This window comes from Vombatus ursinus, unplaced genomic scaffold (assembly GCF_900497805.2).
Source record: "Vombatus ursinus unplaced genomic scaffold, bare-nosed wombat genome assembly UNPS02014779.1, whole genome shotgun sequence".
NCBI classification, from domain to species: domain Eukaryota; kingdom Metazoa; phylum Chordata; class Mammalia; order Diprotodontia; family Vombatidae; genus Vombatus; species Vombatus ursinus.
In genome coordinates, this window is record NW_020954557.1 from 25908445 (window position 1) to 25931724 (window position 23280).

Below are 23280 nucleotides of genomic sequence, written 5' to 3' on the forward strand. Positions count from 1 at the left end.
AGAACTATAATTTTAATGTATATTAAAGCAGTGTATCTGCTGATTATATACCATTATTATCTCTGAATCTGTGTGCTACAAAATTTTCTTCACATATTAAATTCTTGACTAAGGACAATGGCAGAACAGGTCAAATGCTACTGTGCTTTATGGATTACTGAACCCTGAATTATTATAATGGTTTCATAGTTACAGTGAAGTTTAAAAACGTAAGATATTATCCAACTTTCATCATTTTATATCATCAAAATAGCATATTATTCTTTAATCCTGGGGTTCCATTTTAAGAGTAAAGAGAAATTTCAAAACAAGCTTTGTCATGCCCTATTTTTATATCAAATAAAGCTTAACTGCAACCTTACTAAGACAGGAATTTTTAAAAACCCTGCTATTTTATGCTATTTGAGGAAACAAAACTATAATAATGGTTATATGATTCATGAGGCTGACATGTAGCAAGATAAAATGACAATAAGTATTACAACTACTGATGTGGCTCAAAAGATTTCACTTTGGGGAGCAAAGGAAGGTTTTACCTTATTAAGATGTCAGTTTCTTGGCTAAGCCAATTCAGCTGAGGACACTGAGTACCCCAATTGGATAGCATCAATGCTTTGACTTTAGTCTGTCTCATTATTACCTAAATTTCACCCCAAGATTCAATTGTAGCTTCTGAATTTTACAAAGTGCCCTCTGAAGCCTTGCTGTGAATAGATAATAATTTAACCAGATTTGAAAGAATTAACAATGGAGTATTTAAGGGATAGTCAAGGGATAGCAAATAAATTCATGCACAAACATGGAACAAACTGAAAATGGAAGGAAAAAAGTGCAAAATGATGCAATTAGAGGCTGCATGTTAGAAGGCAATGAACCAGGAAACCAGGAGCCTGAGAAGCAGATAGGAATGAAAATTACTATTTCTCCACTGGCAATATTTTGAAGTAATTTCTCCTCAATTTTGACATGCTGAGAACAAATAACGTACCACAATGTAGTCCCTCCCTACTAACTCCTTGGGGTCAGAGAATTTCTAGACAAAAAGGGAAAATTATTTCAAGCCTGCCATTGGGCTCCCATGGCTGCTAGTGGAAGAGTTTTATGAAGCTCAACATCAAAAGCAGACAGAACAGAACTTGTGCCAGGAACAGTATTGACAGCCAGCGAATAGGTGGGAGAATTTCTATGTGTATGTTTGCTGCTCTACTTTCAACATATCCCAACCCTTTCTTTGTAAGTAGTGCATAACCTAGACAATGCAAAGGTAAGATCCCTTACTTAGCAACCTTTCTTCCAATTATTGCACAACAGAGATAGAGAGGCATGGGGCAAATAGGTGGTACAGTAGATAAGAGTGTGGGCCTGGAGTCAGGAAGACCTGAGTTCAAATTCAGCCTCAGACACTAGCTCTGTGACCCTGGGCAAGTCATTTAACCCTGTTTGCCTCAGTTTCCTCATCTACAAAATGAGTTGGAGAAGGAAATGGCCAACCACTTCATTGTCTGCCAAGAAAGGCCCAAATGGGGTCAGGAAGAGTCAAATATGACTGAAATAACTAAACAACAACAACTACTAAAGGGGTAGAGAGAAAAGGTAGTTTAATTCCATAGATAATTTTTTAGTGGATAAGGGAAACAGCATTAACAAATATTTGACAGATTGCGTAGAACAAGTTTTACCACTATTTTTCTTTTTAAAAGTATTTATTTTTAACATTTAAAAAATTAAGTTTTAAATGATCTCCTTTCCTTGAGCCCCACCTCAATCCACTGAAAAGGCAAACAATGTAAGTTATGCATATGAAATAATTCAAAACTATTTCCTTATTAGCCATGTTGCAAAAAAGTAAGAAAAAGTAGTGTGAAAATCATACTTTAATTTATACTTAGAGTTCATCAGTTTTCTCACTAGAGATGGATAACATTTTTCATTGAGTGCTTTGGAATTGTCTTTTATCATTACATTGATCACAGTAGCTAAATCTTTCACTGATGATCATCATTACAACATTGCTATTACTGTGTGCAATGATCTCCTAGTTCTGTTCACTTCACTTTGCATCGGTTCATATAGGTCTTCTTATGGTTTTTCTAAAATTAATCCCTCACCATTTCCTATAGCTCTGCCTCACTTAAATCCAATTCATGCACAAATCAAGACATCAACCTTGTGATGTCATTCATCCTCTTTGAGAATGAAGGATGAACAATTCCATCACGATCATGTACCACAACTTCAGCCATTCCCTAATTGATGGCTGTCACTTCAATTTCCAACTCTTTGTCACCACAAAAAGGGCTACTATAAATATTTTTGTACACATAGGTCCTTTCCCATTTTCTTCAGTCTATTTGGCGTGCAGACCCAATAGTGGTAATGTTGGGTCAAAGGGTATGCACAGTTTTATAACCCTTTGGGCATAGTTCTTAATTGATCTCTGTAATGGTTGGATCAGTTCACAGCTTCACCAATAATTAGCAATACTTTCAAGGGTGATTTTAAAATACTAAAAGAAGTAGTTTATTAAATATTTCTTTAAAACTTAAATGAGAAATAGAGGCTGGCCTTGGCATGAGGAAGATCTTGGTTCAAGTCTTACCATTGATATAAAATACCAAGGCAACTAAGACTATAAATTGTAGAGAAGCTAATTACCTGCTTTACAAAGGACATTTTCTCATCTGAAAGTCTGTTCATCAATGCACTCACATAGAAATAGGTCCAGTCTCTATTCCTATTCTTTTACAAGTGTCACCCGTGGCCTGAGGAGAGGGACAGAAGGGACATTATGGCCTTGACTCTGTTCTCAGATAAACTCAGATTTAGTCCATGGAGAGCCTGTCCCTAAAGAGATGGGAGTCAGATTTTATACTTCCTTTCTGTTAGTTATCTTTCTTTTTCTATGTGTCTCTCCCTCTTTTTCTCTCTTCCAGTCTCTCCCTGTCCCTCCTCTTTCTCCTCCTCTCACTTTCCTTCTCCCTCATTATGCTTCTAGCCCAGAGGAGAAATCCAGAAATCTCTGAAATAAAGCTTAGATATGGCTCATGTCTAAGGTCTACCACAGAAGTGATTAATAGCATTCCTTTAAGTGAAGGTACTAAATGTAAAAAAGTAGATATCAGATTTAGGATAGCTGTGAATTTACTTCAATGAAAAAGAAATGCTTAAGATACCAAAGACTCAAAAGTATGCAGTGACAAATACTTAAAATGTGACACAATAACCCATCACTTCTTATCCTCTCCTGGTAGATAAAGACAACTTTGTTGGACTGACTGAGCAGGTATTTCACTTTTACTTTAGATCTTTACTAGCTAAGAAACTCTCAGGAGCAGAACTCCGGGAACACTGGATGCAGCTTTGATTTTAGCCCTTCTGCTGTATAATCCTCTGGGTGGTGGTTCTCTCCTGCTCTGAGAAATTGCTACAGAAATCACCTCCTGATTGGCTATCATAAACTCCTGACCTTCCAAACTCATGAGGTTGCTGTGCAGGCTAGAATATCCATCTTTCAAGATTGCTGTTCAGCAACTCATGGTCAAGGAAAGAAACACAAAACAGAAGCAGATGCCAGGTCTGTTAAGTTCAGTCTCAAGCATTCTTATATAGTTAATCAATCAATAAACATTTATTAAGCATCTACTAAGTGCAAGACACTGTGCTAAGTGCTGGGGATACAAAAAGTCTCTTCCCTCAAGGAGCTTATATTTTAATGGAGGAAGATAATAAGCACATTTTCTTTCTGTGCTATTGCTGCCAGGATAGAAATGGGAAAAATGGGGAGAAATCTTTTTTTTTTCCTTGCTGAAAGTCAAAGGCAGATTTGATGTTGGCTGTCTCCCAACACAGAACCTTACTCCAACAAAAGCAGAAATCATCTCTCCTTGTTCCTAATAATCCAGCAAATGTGTCCCTCACAAGCTCAAGCACTTATTCTCTTTGACATAGTACCTCCCCCTCCCCACTTCTTATGAGTTACAATGGATCAACCAACCATCACTTGAACTTGAACTTATTAGATCAACAAGCAACAAAGGACAGCTGATTACAAACCATTTAGCAACATACCGGAGCACATGCGGCTTATTTGAAGGGCTCATGCATGGGCTCATCCCCAGGCCCATATTCCATGTGTTGGAGCCTGTTTTATGTTGCTGATTTCCAAGGATTTTTTTATTATAGAAATAACTGTTAGATAATTATGTAAATTAGGATATTAAGAGATCAGTTTATGGACAAATATTTTAAAATGGCCTTTAAATCCTGGGCAGTAATTTGTTTTCCAACCTTGGGCAAATCAGTTCAACTTCTTGGTCTCTTTCCTTATTAAGAACATGAAAAAGGGGCAGCTAGGTGGCACAGTGGATAAAGCACTGACCCTGGAGTCAGGAGGACCTGAGTTCAAATTAGACCTCGGACACATAACACTCATTAGCTGTGTGACTGTGGGCAAGTCACTTAACTCCAATTGCCTCACCCAAAAAAAAGAAAATGGAAAGGATGAATTAGACAATCTCTAATGTCTGTCAGTTGTAACATATTATGATTCATAGGAATTCCCCAATTATGTCTTACAAACCACTTTTATATTTATTTTAAATTAAGCCCATGTGCATATTAAGGGAAATTTAATTCTCATGTTTCAAAGTCACATATGAAGAGTTCATCATAGCATTGTTTGGAAGAACTATTTGTTGTCTAAATAGGTTTATAGTTTCTTGTTGTTGTTGTTGTTGTTGTTGTTTTTAGTTTTCAACATTTACTTCCACAAGATTTTGAGTTCCAAATTTTCAACGCATCTTGCCCATCCCCCCAGCCCAAGATGGCATGCATTCTGAATACCCCTTCCCCTAGTCTGTTTTCCCTTCTATCTCCCCCCCCCTTCCCCTTCTATTTTCCTGTATGGCAGGTTAGATTTCATACCCCATTTCCTGTATTTCTTATTTCCCAGTTGCATGTAAAAACATTTTTTAAACATGTGTTTTTAAAACTTTGGGTTCCAAATTTTCTCCCTTCCTCCCTCCCCACCCACCCTCATTGAAAAGGCAAGCTATACATGTGCAGTTATGCAAAAAACTTCCATAGTAGACATGCTGTGAAGAACTAACTCTATTTCCCTTAATTCTATCCCAAACCCCCTTTATTCTATTCTTTCTTTTGAGCCCGTCCCTCCTCAGAAGTATTTGCTTCTGATTACCCCTTTTCCCAATCTGCCCTCCTCTCTATCATCCCCCTACTCTCTTGTCCCCTTCCCCTCCTATTTTCCTGTAGGGTAAGATAGATTTCCGTACTCCATTGTGTATGTTATTCCCTCCTTAAGTCAAATCCTATGAGAACAAGATTCAGTCATTCCCTCTCACCTTCCCTGTTTCCCCTCCACTGTAAGTATAATTTTTTATTTTTTTGTGAGATAATTTACCCCATTCTACCTTTCCCTTTCTCCTTCTCCTAGTATAATCCTCTCTTATCCCTTAATTTTATTCTCCAGATATGACCCTTTCATCTTCAATTCACCCTGTGCCCTCTATCTATCTATCTATTTATCTATCTATCTATCTTTCTATATACGGACATATAATTTTTTCCCTCCAACTACCCTAGTACTGACAAAGGTCTCATGAGTTACAAATATCATCTTTCCATGTAGGAATGTAAACATTTCAACCTTAATAAGTCTCTTATGATTTCTCTTTCCTGTTTACCTTTTCATGTTCCACTTGAGTCTTGTATTGGAAAGTCAAATTTTCTATTCAGCTCTGGTCTTTTCATCAAGAATGCTTGAAAGTTCTCTATTTGACTGAATGACCATTTTTTCCCTTGAAGAATTATACTCAGTTTTGCTGAGTACGTGATTCTTGGTTGTAATCCTATCTCCTTTGCCCTCTGGAATATTATATTCTAAGCCCTGAGGTCCCTTAATGTAGAAGCTGCTAAATCTTGTGTTATCCTGATTGTGTTTCCACAATACTTGAATGGTTTCTTTCTGGCTGCTTGTAATATTTTCTCCTTGACCTGGGAGCTCTGGAATTTGGCTACAATATTCCTAGGAGTTTTCCTTTGGGGATCTCTTTTAGGTGGTGACCGGTAGATTCTTTCAATTTCTATTTTGCCCTCTGGTTCTAAAATATCAGGACAGTTTTCCTTGATAATTTTTTGAAAGATGCTGTCTAGGCTCTTTTTTTGATCATGACTTTCAGATAGTCCAATAATTTTTAAATTCTCTCTTGTGGATCTATTTTCCAAGTCAGTTGTTTTTCCAATGAGATATTTCACATTGTTTTCTAATTTTTCATTCTTTTGAATTTGTTTTACAGTGTCTTGATTTCTCATAAAGTCACTAGTTTCCAATTGCTCTATTCTAATTTTTAGGGAAGTATTTTTTTCACTAATCTTTTGGACTTCCTTTTGCATTTGTCCAATTTTGCTCTGTAGGGCATTCTTTTCTTCATTGGCTTTTTGGACCTCTTTTGCCATTTGGGTTAGGCTATTTTTTATGGTGTTATTTTCTTCAGTATTTTTTTGGGTCTCCTTTAGCAAGTTGTTAACTTGCTTTTCATGATTTTCTTGCATCACTCTCATTTCTCTTCCCAGTTTTTCCTCTACTTCTCTTACTTGCTTCTCAAAATCCCTTTTGAGGTCTTCCAAGGCCTGGGACTGATTCATGTTTTTCTTGGAAGTTTTGGATGTAGGAGCTTTGACTTTGTTTTCTTGTTCTGGTTGTATGTTTTGATCTTCTTTGTCACCAAAGTAAGATAATATTGTCTGACTCTTTTTGTGCTGCTTGCTCATGATCCCAACCAATTACTTGAGTTTTAAACACTTTGTTAAGGTAAGAATCTGCTTCCAGTGTGGAGAATGTACTGTCCCAAGCTTTGGGGGTTTGCACAGCTGTTTTCAGAGATACTTCCAGGGACCTGAAAAGTGTCAGTTCTTCCAAGGTGCTATGATTCGGGGAGAGATGTTTCCTCTCTACCGCCACAACAAGCTCCACCAGGTCAGCGCTCTTTCTTGCCCCAGGACCGCCCCTCAGAACTGTGACTCAGATCCTAGCACGGGCAAAGCAAGAGATTTCTTCCTCAGCTCTGGCAAAGAGATCCTTGCAATCCCCTTCTGATCAGGCTCAGAAGCCAGCCGTTGCCCCGAGGGCACGCTTTGGACTTGAGGCTGAGACCTAGCTTCTTCTCTCACCGCAGTCACAGACTTTTCCCACTAACCTTCTAAGTTGTCTTTGGCATTCATGGGTTGAGAAGTCTGGAAAGTGCCACAGCTGCCCGCGATTCAGTCCTCTGAGGCCTGCTTCAGGCTCACTGCGGCCTACACACCCACGCCAAACTGCACTCCTCTCCCTGCCTGGCGCAATATACCTTTCCCATCAGCCATCCAGGTTGTCTTGGGCTGGAAATTTGTTTTACTCTGTTTTTTTGTGAGTTCTGCTGCTTTAGAATTTGTTTAGAGCCATTTTTTATAGGTATTTGGAGGGGTTTGGGGGAGAGCTCTAGCAAGTCACTGCTTTCCCTCCGCCATCTTGTTTCTGCCCCTTGTGTCGTTCTTTTTCTAAAGATTAAAAAATTATAAATTGAAACTGAAATTTCAAAATTGAAAAATAAAAAAAGCTCAGAATGCAGAATGAAAGAATTTTTTTTTATATAGCCAATGTGGAAATTTGCTTTCATTGATTTTACATGTTTGAAATTTTTTAGTTATGTTCTCAATTAGGGCAGGGTGGGACAGGAGAGAGAGAAGGTAGATCCTGGCTGATAAAAGTAAATAAAACCTAAAAACAAAAGTAAAAATAGACTGGAGTTAGGTTGTAAAAAATTTCAAATGCCATATTTAGAAGTTTTGTATTTTATCTAAATGGTAATGGAAAACTAGTAAAACTTCTTGAACAAGGGTATGACATGATCAGACTTGTACTTCAGGAATAAAAATTTGGGATCAAAATGGAAAAAGAGTTGAAGACAGGGAAATTTAAGGTAGGCAAATCAGTTAGGACACCTTTGAAATAATTTTTTCAGGTCGGAAATGATAAGGGTATGAATGAAGAGAATGGGACAGACATATGAGATGTTGAGAAATTAGAATCAACAAGATTTAGCAATGAATAAGAAAGAGGAGTGAGAATGAGGTATGAATGATAACTTCTAGGTCTTGAATTTGGTTGGAGTATAAGAATAGCATTGCCCTGTATAAGAATAGGGAATTTGGGAGATGTGCTAGATTTGGGGAATAGGAGGTATGGGTGATAATAAAGAGTTCTGTTTTGAAAGTGTTTCTTTTGATATGCCTAAGGCCCATCAGTTAATAAGAGATGCAGGACTTGATCTCAAGAGATATATGAAGACTGGATATGTATATTTTGGAGTGCTTTGCAGAGAGAAAATCCCCGCTATCTTATATCATCTATGTCAATTGTACTAGAGCTACTGATTGATTGTTAGTCATAAGTGATATTTATACTTAAGAGTTCATGCTCTTGAAATGGCATCTGAATCATCAGATAAAGTTAAATTTTGCCCAATTTTCATGCTAAATATTTTATCATGTGTCTTTGAAACGTGTTAAGAATACTGATGCTCAACTACTCAGTATGCTCACTCTTCACAGTCATTTTGGGTAAACGGAAATTTACAGTAAACCTTATTTTTCTTTATCAGACATTAAAAAAGTAAATGTAACCAATAGACATGAACCATATTTTACTCTTGGAGTTGATGTCTTTTAAAAAGTTGATAAATTTGAACAGGTTCAGGATATAGTTGTAACAGGCTATATCAAGTGCCTCAAATAAAATCTGAAGGCAACATAGGGATTTAAGTATATTCAAGAGGTATTAGGGGTACTGGGAAGGTTCTGGCATGACTTAGATAAAGACACTTCACTATCCTTCACAATAAACCAACTGAAATCCTATTTATCTGTTGAGATCTTCTAATATCATCTCTTCAACGATGACTTACCCTGATTTCCTCAGAAAAAAGTTTTTACTTCCTTGGCTTTAATTATTCCCGTCAGATTAATATCTCCCTCCTCAAATATTTCATAGCATCATATCTTGCATTATAGTTATCTGTTTGTATGTCAGCTTCCTTATTAGAATATGAGCTTCTGTGTTGTTTGTGTGAATCTCCTATTATGCCCTATAAATAGTAGGAGACACACTGTGCAATGACTAACTTTGATAGATTTAGCTCTTCTCAGCAATGCAAGGATCTAAGACATATCCAAAAGTCTCAAGACAGAAAATATTATCCACTTTCAGAGAAATAACTGTGGAGTTTGAATGCAGGTGGAAGCATAGTATTTGCTCTTTTTTTCTTCTGTTTTGTTTTGTTTCTCCTCTTTTGTGGTTCCTCCTATTGGTTCTAATTCTTCTTTACAACATGACTAATGTGAAAATGTTTAATGGGAATGTATATGTAGAGCCTTTGTCAGATTGCGTGCTGTTTTGGGGAGGGAGATGGATAGGAAGGGGGAAAATTTAAAACTCAAAAGCTTATGGAAGTGAATGTTGAAAACTAAAAATAAATTAATTTTTTTAAATAATAGGAGCTTATTAAATGCTAAATGAATTAAACTGTAAAATAGAAACTTCTGAATTATTTTTGAAATACGTAATGAAGATTAAAATGTCTGATGCCCTTCAGTGTTAATAACTATAGCTACAGCTCATCAGTAAAGTCTGATTGGGGTAAGAGTAAAGGCCTAGTGAAGAAAACAAATCTATGCAGAAAACAATTAAAAATATTATCAGACCAGATATTATAGCCAGCAGTCAAGTCCATTGCTAAAGGCTATGAGTGTCAATCAATGAGACAAGTTGGGTCAAACAAACATTGGGAATTCGAAGGGCTGAGATGGTTTCTGAAGAGCATGTACATTTAGAGCTACCTAGATATGGTCTGGCCTGCTTTGGGAAGTGGTGGGTTCTTTCTCACTAGAAGAATATAGGAATATGGATTTCAAGTTTAAAGGGACCCCAGCAGCTATAAAGTCCAACCTCTCATTTTACAAAGAAGGAACTAGGCCTATGCAGTTTAAGTGACAAGTAGTAAATTGAAGAACCAGGATTAAAATTCAGGTCCCTTGACTCAAAATCCAGCTTTCTTTTGGCCTCACCATCTTGCTTGGTAGAGGTCATCAAGCAGAGACTGGATGAACGTTGATTAGGCATATATTAAAGGGGATTCTTCTCAAGGAACAAATTAGATTTAACAGCCTCTATTGCCCCATATATAACTGGGAATTGATGATTCTGAATATGTGATGAAAGAACAAATGATTTTCCCAAGTTTACACATAATAAATGTCAGAGCCAGAGGTAGAAACTCAGGTTTTCTGGCTAAAAATTCTGCATTCTTCCTACCATATCTTATATCTAGCATAGTAATTATGAATGGTAGGGATTGATGAGTCTGAAGATTAGGAGTGGGGGTTAGAGTTTAAATTTAGTGATTGAGGGTAATAACCAGCTCAAGAGTTTAAATTGGAATCATGATTTGTTAGATTATATGAGATGAATTCTTATCCATAAATCTCATTCTGCAGAATTAAAATTTTCTTCTGAAACAACATCTAATACTATATAGAAATCAGATGTTAGTACTATGACAAAAAGACACTGAGGTCACATGGAAAAATTAAAATTAGAAGGAAGTTTTAAAGTTCAACAGCTATTACCAATAACCATATATTTATATTTTGTTCTGGCTATAAGCTCTTCATGAAAATAAAGCTGATAGATTAAAATAGCATAGCAATATTTACCATAATCTATTAATATTCTGATGATAATAGTAAAATAATGATAAAAACTAACCTTTATGTACTACTTAAAATTTTCAAAATATTTTTACAGATATTATCTCATTTTAGGTCATGACTATTGGTTAAAAATAAATCTTCAAGGCAGCTTCAAACAGACCCTGAGGGAAAATATGGTTTGAGCCTGGAGACAACTGTAAGTATGAGCAAACTAAATCATTCCAGAGTAAAATATAATCTAAAGTAACATCAGTCTATTAAAATACTCTATTACAAAAATGTCACTTTACTATATTCTCCTGGAAAGCATGTGTTTGGTTTTTGTTGTATTATTTTTACATTTTAATACAATGTTTCCTGACTCTTTTAGGTTAGCTCAATCCCTTTAATTTTTATATTGAGTATCAAAAAATATTGCTGGCAGAAGAGAAAGAAAAAAAAGATTTGTCATTTGGACCGTTACCAGCATTAGAAGACAAGGACCTCCAGTGGGTTGGTGACATTGTTTCTCTTCATTAATATTGTGTTGTTATTATAAGAGGTGAAGAAATGTATATGTAGAGCCTTTATCAGATTGCATACTGTTTTGGGGAGGGAGGTGGATATTAAGAGTACCAAAAAATACTGCTGATAGAAGAGAAAGAAAAAAAAAAGATTTGTCATTTGGACATACGCATATTTGGGAAGTGGTGGGTATACATGTGGAAAAACAATTTGAACACTATTAACTGCATGTTCTACTAACACTATCCCCATAGCAACACTAATGACAGGTTTCGTGGTAAGAATTGACTTGATTTTCATAGCTCAATGGCTAAGATTTGTCTTTAGCAGATATTTTCCCCAGAGAACATTTCTCATTTTCCTTATTGTACATATATATTGGCTCAATTGAAGTGTCATTTCCTAGGCCAGGAGTGGGGAACCTGTGGCCTCGAGGCCACATTGTAGCTTCTAGGTCCTTGTGTGCAGCCTTTTGATTGAGTTAAATTTTAACAGAACAAATCCTTTTACTGAGGGGAATTGTTCTGTGACGTTTGGATTCAGTCACAGGGCTGCACTTGAGGACCTAGAGGGCCACATGAGGCCTTGAGGCCACAGGTTCCCCACCCATGTCCTAGGCAAAACCTTCCTTAGTTCCTGTGCTTATTAATATTCACTTCTTCCTCAGTTTATCATGTATTTACTTATCTGTAAATGCTGAATCTTCCCTATAGGATGTAAAGTCTTGCCAAGTCAGTGACTTTGTTTTGTTTTGTTTTGCTTTGTGTCCTCAACATTTATCAGAGCAACTTGAGAATTATAGCATTTAATAAATGTTTGTTATATTGAATTCAATATATACATATGCTAAATATAGAAAAGTATAAATACCAGATATTTACACGTTGATAGAAGGATCCATGATCTCTTTGACTGGGATACTTAATGCAGAGAATTCAAACTGTTTAGGTTTTCTAATCCCCTGAAATTCTTGTCTATTTTTAAACAAGTCTTTACTAAGTACTAGGTACTGTGCTAAGCACTGGAAGGAGAAAGAAAGAAAAAGAAACAAAGAAACAAAGAAAAAGAGAAAGAAAGGAAGGAGGGAAGGAAGGATTGATTTTGTAGGAGCAGATAATTCTTTTAGTGTTAGACATGTAGGGATAGATGTCATTTTTACAAATTCTCCATATAGGATTTAACCAACACATGGGAGGTCTTCCTTTAGTTCCTTTGAGCTTTTGTGAGAAAAACATTTGTAGCAATGATTTCCATTTTCTCTCCTTCATTCTCACTACATGACAGACCCAGTTGTCCATGCACTTAACAATATATTTTATGAGGCAGTTCAGTGGCACAGTGGAAGAATGCTGGGCCTAGAGTCAACAAGACCTAAGTTTAAATCTGACCCCTGACACTTAATATACGTGTAATCCTGGACAAATTACTTAATATATATGTAATCCTGGACAAGTTACTAGTTTGCCTCAGTTTTCTCAACTGCAAAATGAGGATAGTAACAGTACATACTTCATGGGTTTGTTTTGAGGATTAATGAGATAAGTTTTGGAAAATGCTTAGCACAGTGCCTGACAAATAGCAAACACTATATGAATGTATAAGTCCCCCCTCCCTATGCTACTTCTCTGCCCTTAATAATAGGTTCTAGACTACATATGCCCAACACTATTTCCATTGTCCTTCGGATCACTCATAATTGGGATACTTCTGAGATCAAATTATTTTGTGATTTGCACCCTCTAGGAGAATAATTCTGTTGTTGTTTTTAATGGACCCTTTATCCAAGAAATAGATCAGACCATTTGAAAGCACTAAATAATTTCCCAAATGTGATCCTAATAGATTCTGACATCTCCTTACTGTCTATCTAAAATAATCTACCCTAATGATATGTACTAAAGATTAATTCATTGAGTTCCCACTAACTGTGATTATCCTAATAATGTACATTTTTCTTCCACTTGATCTTATGTGAATATCGGTCAAAAATTCATAACTCGTAAAAATACTGAAACAAAATATATTACTATGTTTGTTGACCTAATTCATAGAGAAGTCAGTCAACAAACATTTATTAAGTGGTTACTATGTGCCAGGCATTGTGCTAAGTACTGGGGATACGAGAGGCAAAGATAGTCCCTGTCCTTGAGAAGTTCACAATCCAGTAGGGGAGGCAAAAATCGAACAAATATGTAAAAACAGGTCATGTATAGGGTAAATCAGAAATCAAAAAAGAGAGAAGGCATTAGAATTAGTGAAACTGGGAAAGGCTTCCTGTAGAAGATGATAGTTGGTAGAGATAAGAAGGGACGGCCAGAAAAATGCCTGGAGCCAATAGAGAGGGAGATATTGAAAATAAGCAGTAGAATGGGGTACCATGGGTGGGGCAGTCTACTGGAGGAAACAGAGTGGAATTGGGATCCCTTATGCAGGTAAAGGGGTTAATGTTGGTAAAGAGAAAGGTCGTCATATTAGCATCATCATGTGATACAAGAGTGAGAGTGGTAGAAGGCATATAAGTGAAATGAAATGGAGAAGAGAGGGGAGAAGAAGTTCATGGTTCATTTCCTGGTTATGCAGGCCTTGGATAATTCCTGTATATGTCAGTCTAGATGATGAGTGGACAATAGTTCATAGGGAAAATAATTTAAGTAATTTATTTACCTAAACTACTGAGGTGTCAGCAAATTAAATTCAATACCTTCTACTGAAAAGATATAGAAAAAAATCCATGTAGAGTGTTCACTGACAAAATTTTTGTGTTCTTAAGTGCATGTAAAATGTTTATGTTGATAGTTCAACTGAAATAAAGTATTTAATTTTCAAATCAAAGAAGTTTAATGATAATCATGTTATTATAAAGAGAAAAATGTAATGTAGAAGAATTAAGACAAGAATATTTCCTGATCTATAAGCAAATACAGGGCATAGAAGAGTAATTACGGGGCAAGATGGTATGTCCTGAATTAATTCTGTTTAATATTAATATCTTTGTTTCTTGAACATAAATGCTTTTGTTATTTAAACATATAAATACAATTATTAATTTGTATCTACATTTGTACTTTTGCCATCCTTAAAAGTAAAATGCACATTTGTATGTGGATATACTCAAACACACACATATATTTATATAACATAAATTGAGCATTTAAAATTTTATATTCAATATTGACATCACATTCTTTTAATTTCTTTGTTACAGAAGGATCTCATTTTATATGACATTTTAAAGTCAATTTTAATGATGGAAAAAAGGGGAATCCTGGTGTTTCTAATTCTCTTCACTGTTTTTAAGGTAACATTTTCATAACTCAATTCCATATTTGTGTTTAGTTTCATGGTGCTAGTAAAAGAAATGAACGGTGCTCCAGATGCCCTGTTGTACAGAGACATTTTGTATAACTTAGTTTGATTCAGTGCATGAATAATTGGTTGAAATCATAGTATCTCATTAGCACTGTGCTAGCTTCTGTGGAAGGTATTAGAAACAAAAACAACAAAAAAGCTAAAAACTGACACCCTCAGGAACATTATATAGCAATTTGTCAGAATCTAAAAAAAATAAGTTAAATTAAGCACCTGTATATTATCTTAACAACCTTTGCTTTTTTTTTTTTCAACGATTGCCGGGCTATAGCATCAAATATGAGTTTTCACAATGATTAATTGACCTAGCTTGTAAGATAGGACAATCTATTCAAATTTCTCCTTTCATTCTTGACCTCATGTTCACATCAGATTGCCACCTTTTGATTTGTTTTAAAAGTTTATTTTCTGTGGTTTTTGTTTTGTTTAAATTCACAGTTGCTTTGTTATCTTAAGGTATTCACCGCTATTCCTCCTGCAAGCAAATCAGTGGCCAACCTTTTATTTGCTTAGAGACATTGGAAAAGTACATAATAGACAAAGATATAATCTGCCTCAATATTAGCAATGGAGTTATGCTATAGTGTTTCTAAGACAACTCTCTCCCCCCCCCCAAAAAAGAAAGAAACTGTCTGTCCTAGTTGCTTATATTGATGGACAAGCTCAATAGGTTGTGCATCTAAATTAGGCCTGCACAACCTGTGGCCCGCAGGCCACTTACTTGTGGCATACCAAAGAATTTCTGGGTAGGAAAACATCCTTTGTATGTAGAGGAAATCCTTTGCCCTGCAGACTGCTTACAGCTTCAAGCCACCGGTTGCAGCAGGCCTGATCTAAATGCTAATGAAATCACAGGTCAAGTTCCCATACTTATCTGCATAAATATTTGTATCAATCCCTCCAGTAAAAGTTCTTTACCTTAGTATGGAGGTTACACTGGTTTCCAAAATATTATTCTATAGCATAATATAAATATAAGCTCTAGCAGACCCCATCAGGTTGGAAAAGCTTCAAAAGAGTTATTACATCTCTCTCATCTGAGGGTCACCTTCATAGGGATCATCACTAAGCTGACCCTAGAGTGGTCATTGTATTTTTAGCCCATATAACTCTCAAAGAACAAAAGCCAATATCTGAAATGTTTATCAGCATCATTAGAGGGAATGCCGAAACTAATTAAGTGATTAAAGTGTTGATATTGATGAACATATAGTGAGAGGCAGCATAGCAGAATGAGTAAGAGGGAAGGCAGGGAAGTCAGAAAAATTAACCAGAAAAGCTACTTCTGACACTTATTGGCTTTAGTGACCTTGGGCAAGTAATTTAATCTACTAGTACCCCCACACCCCTGACAATGATGTAAGAATATGAATTTTACAGCAAATGTTGTTATGTAATTAACGTACAATGTAATGTAATATACAATGTAATGTACAAATAGTTAATAATAATAAACAATAATAACAAAATTTAAGGTTCACAAAATGCTTTACAAATACAATTATATTTTATCCTCACAACAATCCTAGCAGCTAGATGCTTTTATATCTCCATTTTACTGATTAGTAAAATTAAGTAGACAGAGGTTTAAGAGATTGACCAGGGTCACACAGTTAGTAAGTGTTTCAGGTCAGATTTGAACTCAGGTCATCCTCACTCTAGGTGAAATGTTCTATACACTGTACCACCTAGGAGCTCCCCTCCAGAAGATTTCTCTGACAGTGAAATCAAAGGTCAAGTTGATAGAACAAAACAGAAATATGTGCAGTGCAAACATATATAATAGTATACATTCCAAATATAATGACAGCATCCTACATTAACAAAGGTCTATGGTAGAAACTGTTTATGAAGTTTCTTCTTTGATTTTTAGCCTTTGGTCATGGCTGAACCAGAAGGAGGACAGAATTTTTCTGGAGAACCAACTCAGTTGGGTGTTACTCGAAATAAGATTATGACAGCCCAGTATGAGTGCTACCAAAAAATCATGCAAGAACCTATTCACAGGACAGAAGGTAAACATCTTCATTTTACAATGAGAAATTGTGGAGTAATATTAATATTTTAAGTTCTTGAAAAAGAAATGTTGAGTCTAATTTTTTTCAATTTTTCTGGTATATTTGCAAGTTTATTTACTTACAAAGATTGTTTATGTTTCTAATATATAATCTCATTATTTCAGTAGATAATTTATTTCACTTACATGGGTCTTCCCTCCAGTGGAGCAAACTATGGCCTATCCACATCTTCTTACCCTTTTGGCCTTTTGTCAGTCCTCCATAAAGCTTCCTCTGGAACTCTTAACTTGCCATGAATCCCAAGACAACCCTGACTATGCACCTCACAATTTAAAAAAAAAAATTGTGAAAAACAGAAAATATTCCACCTGTCTCTAGGGATATGCTGGGAAATGTGGGCTCTCCAAAAATACACAGCATACTTTTAAGTTAAATCTGCATTATATTTTCTCCATAACTTTATTAAATCTAGATAATCAACAACTACAGCAACAAAAATAAATAAATCAATCCCCAGTTTTCAATGTTTGCTGATTTCTAGGTTATAGATTTTCATACTGAAAATTTAAGAATAAGCCATTGAGAGGCTATTTGAGCTGGCTGCTGCAGATCCCTACCTACATCCTTTTAACAGTCAATTTCCTTAGAAAGAGAGTACAACTATGAGATGCTCTGTAACTATGTCAGGACTGTTTTCTGGCATAAGATCACATACTTAAGAGGTAGAAAGAACCTTAAAAATTATCTAGCAGATCCTTAATTTTATACAGCAGTAAAATTGAGCTTCAAAGATGTTAAATGTCATGTCCAAGTTCCCACATATAGGTAATAAAAAATAGAGATAGGTTTCACCACACTAGGCTTTTGATTGCTACATGGAATTTTTCTGTGCTATGATATAATTGCCTCCTACAATATATAAAATATAAATCCAGTCTTCCCAAAGGACAAAAAAACTGTGACAAGAAAATAAGTTAATAGTGACTTATTTAGAACTATTCTTTAAAATTATTCTGGATTTCAGCCACCAGGATTTCTCCTGATATTCATAGAAAGCTAGACTATATGACTTTCTTCTTAAAATATCAAGAGCTGTTTATTCTTGGACTTAAACCTAACATCAACTGGAAAAATAATTTGCTTAAAGTTTGTTGCTATATTTGCTCTTAGGTCCTCCTCTACCTCTTGGAAAATATTTTGGAAAATTAATGGTACTTCATATTGCAACATACTCCGAAATTAGTCCCCCAATGCCACTGACCATCTGGGTCCTTAGAGTTGCTAAGCTGCTACTTTTTCTCTAAGAGTTCCCCTGAGGGACTGGGGTGGTGATGGTGTATTTCTAACATTTATTTCACATTTCTAATACTTTATCTTATGCTTTCCCTCCCCTCATTACTAAGGATATCAATTAGCCAAATTTCATTAGCTTTTAGAGAGGAATATTTACTGAGGCTGTATAGTGAGAAGAGCTGGTACAAAACACCCCTCACCCCAAACTTTTTTTTAAACCCCAAACTTTTTGATACACTGTCCTACCAATACACATAAAATCCAGAAGAAAATGAACTCATACTTAGAGACTCTGTGACAAAGAATAACTTACAGCTACTGGAATTCCTTTTAATGGAACCCTCAAGATATTCCCTAGGCATGGTTTGACTTTTCTCTCCTTGTAGAGGTTTGGATCTGCCTTTTCTCACCATGTCTAATATATCCTTGGTTCCTGATGCATACCCTCTCCCAAGACCCTTTTACTTTGGGAATGCTGCTAGTATGCTGATGAAAACGTCCCAAATTTCTCTTTTTTAAGTTTATAAAATCCTCCTCTGACCAAGATGGGGCCAGGGGTGGATGGGTTCAGGAGACAGAGATCAAGGCAGAGGTTGAGTCCAGGTGTCTTCTCCTCCTCTTCCTCCACAATTATTTTCTTCTCAGGATCATGGCTGTATGGTTTTCACCATACATTTTAAATCCTTGAGTCCCAAAAGGATCTACTGTTTTATAAATGACCCATAGCATATGACCAAGTTTTCTCAATCAAGCTGAAAACACTCTATGTATAACATTACCCCAGTTCATCCAATGTATTTCAAGGAAGTTTAAATTGTTTTTGAAAAAAAAATTTTTTTTCACTTAGTCTACAACCTATGATTAATTGCTATCTAGGCCTTGTACACAATTAGTTCATACTTCAGTTGATTTTTTCCCCTCATCTGACAAAGATATCAGGACATAGTATGTTGTCATTTATTTTAAATTGGATGGGGTTGGGGCAGCTAGGTGGTGCAGTGGATAGAGCACCAGCCCTAAAGTCAGGAGGACCTGAGTTCAAATCCAGCCTCAGACCAAACACTTGACACTTGACTAGCTGTGTGACCCTGGGCAAGTCACTAAACCCCAATCGCCTAAAGAAAAACAAACAAACAGACAAACAAAAACTGTATGGGGTGATTTAATTAAATGATTCAATCAACCCTACCCTTGTGCTATCAACCACAAGGAACAAATTCTCTCATTTGGGGGTAAACAAAAGCCATAACTATTTTTTTATTGGATAGTTTTCAAAAGGACTTTTAAGGTTAACTAGAAGAAATTATTATAAGAAACAAATACATTGCTAATATAATTGTAATTCAATTTACGGATTTTTTCTCTTCCCCATTGTCTACAAACATCATTATGAATATAAATGTTTGGCAATCAATTATTATTTGCTGACTCATGTTTTTGCAATAAAATAATTATACCAATTTTAATTATATAATTATAATCATATTATTAACATCATAATATATCAATGTGGACATCACAGCTTCATAGATTTCAAACTGGAGGGAACTTTAGAGATCATCTACTCCAACCTCCTCATTTTAGAGTTGAGGAAACAAATTCCAAAAAAAATTCCTTGTCCGGTAGTATAATTGACTTAAAAAGATATTTATTTTACATGTGATAGAATGAAAAATGCAATGTAGCATACTGATTTTCTTAAGAAAAACGTTACCTCTCTAAACCCAGTTAGCAAAAGCAGATACATTTGTAGTTGCAAAGTCCAATTGTATTTCAAAAATCACAAGTTAGTATAAGCCAATAATTGAATGTATTAAAGAAAGTCATGAAGACCAAAGTTTTACTAAATAAACAAGGTAATCTTGAGGAGACAAAGCTGAGATTAGGAACAATTTCTATACTCATAAGCCCTTTCCAGTCCCTCCTACTTAGAAATGTTTTGAATAAGTGTCCTAAATTAATCCAAAATTAAGCTATTGCTACTAAATGAAAGCACTCATTCAGACACATACACACACACACACACACACACACACACACACACCCCTATATGTATGTACGTATATGCATACCTGTATATTTTATATGATGGAATTGAATAACTCATCAGATTAAAACTATAGAAGTATCAAAGAAGGAGAGTATTGGTTTGTGTTATAAGCAGAGTGTAGGTTTTATTCTTACATTTTCTCTATTCACCTGGCAATCTTTACCCACAGTTCTTCATTTAGTAACCTTTCCTGTAGGCTCAAATATAATATAAAATACTAACATGTACATATATTTATATATACATATACATATATATGTTGATGCTAACCAGCAAAGTATCTAAACCCTGAGAAAAATTATTGGGTTTTATTATTTTAAAGCATAAATTAAAATTTTACATTTCAAAATCTCTTATTTCTATATTATAAATACCTGAGGAATAACAGAGTCAAAGCCTGTTGAAATACAGACAAAATGAGGATGATTTTAAGGTGGCTGTCTTTATTTTCTGTTTCTGGTCTTCAGTGTACTTCAACATCAGCATTAACTAAGGAATTGGTGCATGACACCATGAGAGTTTGTATTATGAATCATGATTAGAACCACAGAAAAGATACTTATTGAATCTTGAGTCAGAGAGCTCATGTTCAAATCCTACTAACTATTCTTACTCTTTGTGACTTTAGGCAAGTCATTTTATTCCTCTGAGCCTGTTTGGACTAGATAACCTTAAGATTCTTTGTAGCTTCAGTTCTGTGATCACCATTTGTCTACTTAATTCCTTAGGACCTTACTGCAATAGGACCTGGGATGGCTGGCTGTGTTGGAATGATGTTGCTGCAGGGACTGAATCAATGCAACATTGTCCTGACTATTTTCAGGATTTTGACCCTTCTGGTAAAAAAATAAATAAATAAATAAAATATTTGTTATCTGTCTATAATGCTGTCTTTATATATGTTCATTTGTGTGTGCATATACATAGAAAAGTACATGAGATAAATTTCCTATATGAATTTTCTATACTCTATTGAAGAAAAAGACTGCTTCATTATGGTTTTCATTTGTTTCATTCACAGAAAAAGTTACAAAAATATGTGACCCAAATGGAAACTGGTTTAAACACCCAGAGAGTAACAGGACCTGGACAAATTATACTCGATGTAATATCCATACCCACTTGAAAGTACAGGTATATAATACACAGACACATTACTATTCAGTATGAGTTCAACTATAGCAACATGTTGGTTCTTCAGTTCCATGTTCCCATGTGTGATGTGTTTGCAATCTCCTTCAGCACCCCCCTTTTAAGAAAAATTTTTTTCATAAGCAGAGCATATCTTCATATTCATATCGTTTTTTATTTCTATCAAAAAGTGTGTGTAGGTGGAGAATGTAGAAGGACAATAACAAAGAAAGACCTTGAAAAAAGAATTATTGAATTTTCAAGTAAGGAGATGGTCTTTCTCAAGGAATGACAGTGTATGCTATATTTTATACATTTGAAGAGAAAAAACAGCTTGAGGGAAAAGAGATTCAATGAAGACTGGGTTCTTACTTTCTCATGGTTTTTAGTCTGTTGATCCCAGAGAGCAAAGCCAAGAGTAATAGTAGAAGTTGCAAAGAGTCAAATCTAGGCTCTCCATTGATGTAAACGTCCGGACTATTATAACTGTCCAAAAGCAAAATCGGTTTCCTGGAGAAGTGGTGGGGTTCCCTACTTTGGAAGTCTTCAAAGAGAGGTTGAATGGCCACTTCTTAGCTATGTTATCATAAGGATCCCTTTCATGCATGCGTTGAGCTAGAAGGCCATTGAGGTCCCTTCCAGATCTTAAATTTTGTGATTTTGTGAATGTGAGGTAGACTTTGCAAATTGGTGTTGAAGTGAATTTTTGTAGATATTCAGAAAGCCTGTGTTTATTGTAGAGGTGGATGTATAATTTATTGTCAGTGGGCCATATCTGTGGTCATGTTCAATGAAAAAAGAAAAGAAATAAAAAGCATTGTACATGCTACTCCCCTTGCTCCTCATCTCTGCCTCTTACAATCCTTCATGTCCTTTAAGGTTCAGCTCATGTGCTACCCTTTACTAGAAGCTTTTCTTCCCTTCCTCCTCCTTAAATTGCCATGTATATACTTATCTATATACCCATCATATCCTAATAGAATGCAAGCTTCTTGAGGGCAGTAACTGATTATCATTTTGACTTTGTTTCTCTGATACTTAGCTCACTGCTTTGTATACAGCAGGCAATTTACAAATACTTTTGGTATTGAATAATGGGGGAAAAGTCTTACAGAAAATTCTTAATTATTTTCTGACATTAGATCAATGGAATTGTGTCTGTTTAATGTATAAAAAAGTTTTATAAACACATGAAACTTTTGACACTGTGAATTCATCATGTGGAAAAAGGAATGTGATTCTGTATAAATATTGATAAATAGAGCATAATACAAACCTCTACAATTATGTAGAGGTTAACTATTACTGCAGGTATAAAATGTCAATATATTACCACATAGCAAAAAAATGTATTTGCTTCTCACAGGATTGCTATGAGATTAACAGAATTCATAAGTATCCAGGGGCTATAAGATTATCTACTTTGTATTTTATATTAATTTCATCAATTAAATTAGAATTTGCATGCATGTAACAGATACTTTTAGCATTGGATCTTTCCCAGAACACTTTAACTTGAACTATAATTTCTTTCTGCTTTTTGCATGTTTTTCCCCAAAATTACAGACGGCATTGAATTTGTTTTATCTTACCATCATTGGACACGGATTATCTATTGCATCACTGTTGATTTCTCTTGGAATATTCTTTTATTTCAAGTAAGTAAAGATGTATCCTGTGTGTATACTTAAGGGCATTATGGTCATTCTCTGTTGAGATATGATTGTGCTATGCATGTATGCAAAAATAGAAAATGTATAGATATTTAAATGCTGCCAAAAGAGAAGAAAATAATGTTCTTATAACATTTGAAGTTCAGAATAACTCGTGGGTGATGCTGATAGAATTCCTCAAGAGACCAAGTGTGATGAGGAGTAAATTAATAACCTTTTAAATAAATTTCATTTTTGTCATCAAAAACATGCCAGATAATTTTAGTTTTGTCTGTGCTTTCAATTACTTTAGTTTAGTTTTTTGTTTTGGCTTTTTTCAGAACTTTACTTTGCTAGGCCACAGACTTTTCAACTATATTTTCTTCTTAGAGCATGACTGAACAGAGCAATACCTAAATAACAGGATTCATGGAGAGTGACAGTGGCAACATATTATACTTTGTATGTGGTGACCTTTCTGACTGTATGTAGCATTTCC

General features: G+C 35.3%; 1 protein-coding gene across 2 annotated transcripts in view; it reads left to right on the plus strand.

The window, feature by feature from the left end:
- Nucleotides 1-23280, plus strand: part of CALCRL (calcitonin receptor like receptor) — a 126400-nt gene that overhangs the window by 63292 nt on the left and 39828 nt on the right. Inside the window, exons 2-8 of one of the 2 annotated variants that reach the window (XM_027865882.1) lie at nt 10876-10960; nt 11135-11256; nt 14474-14566; nt 16511-16652; nt 20727-20837; nt 21020-21132; nt 22696-22787. In XM_027865882.1, coding sequence (XP_027721683.1) covers nt 14513-14566; nt 16511-16652; nt 20727-20837; nt 21020-21132; nt 22696-22787 — 512 coding nt within the window. In that variant the 5' untranslated portion in view covers nt 10876-10960; nt 11135-11256; nt 14474-14512. The remainder of the gene's footprint in view (nt 1-10875; nt 10961-11134; nt 11257-14473; nt 14567-16510; nt 16653-20726; nt 20838-21019; nt 21133-22695; nt 22788-23280) is intronic. The other variant, XM_027865883.1, reaches the window with a different exon arrangement.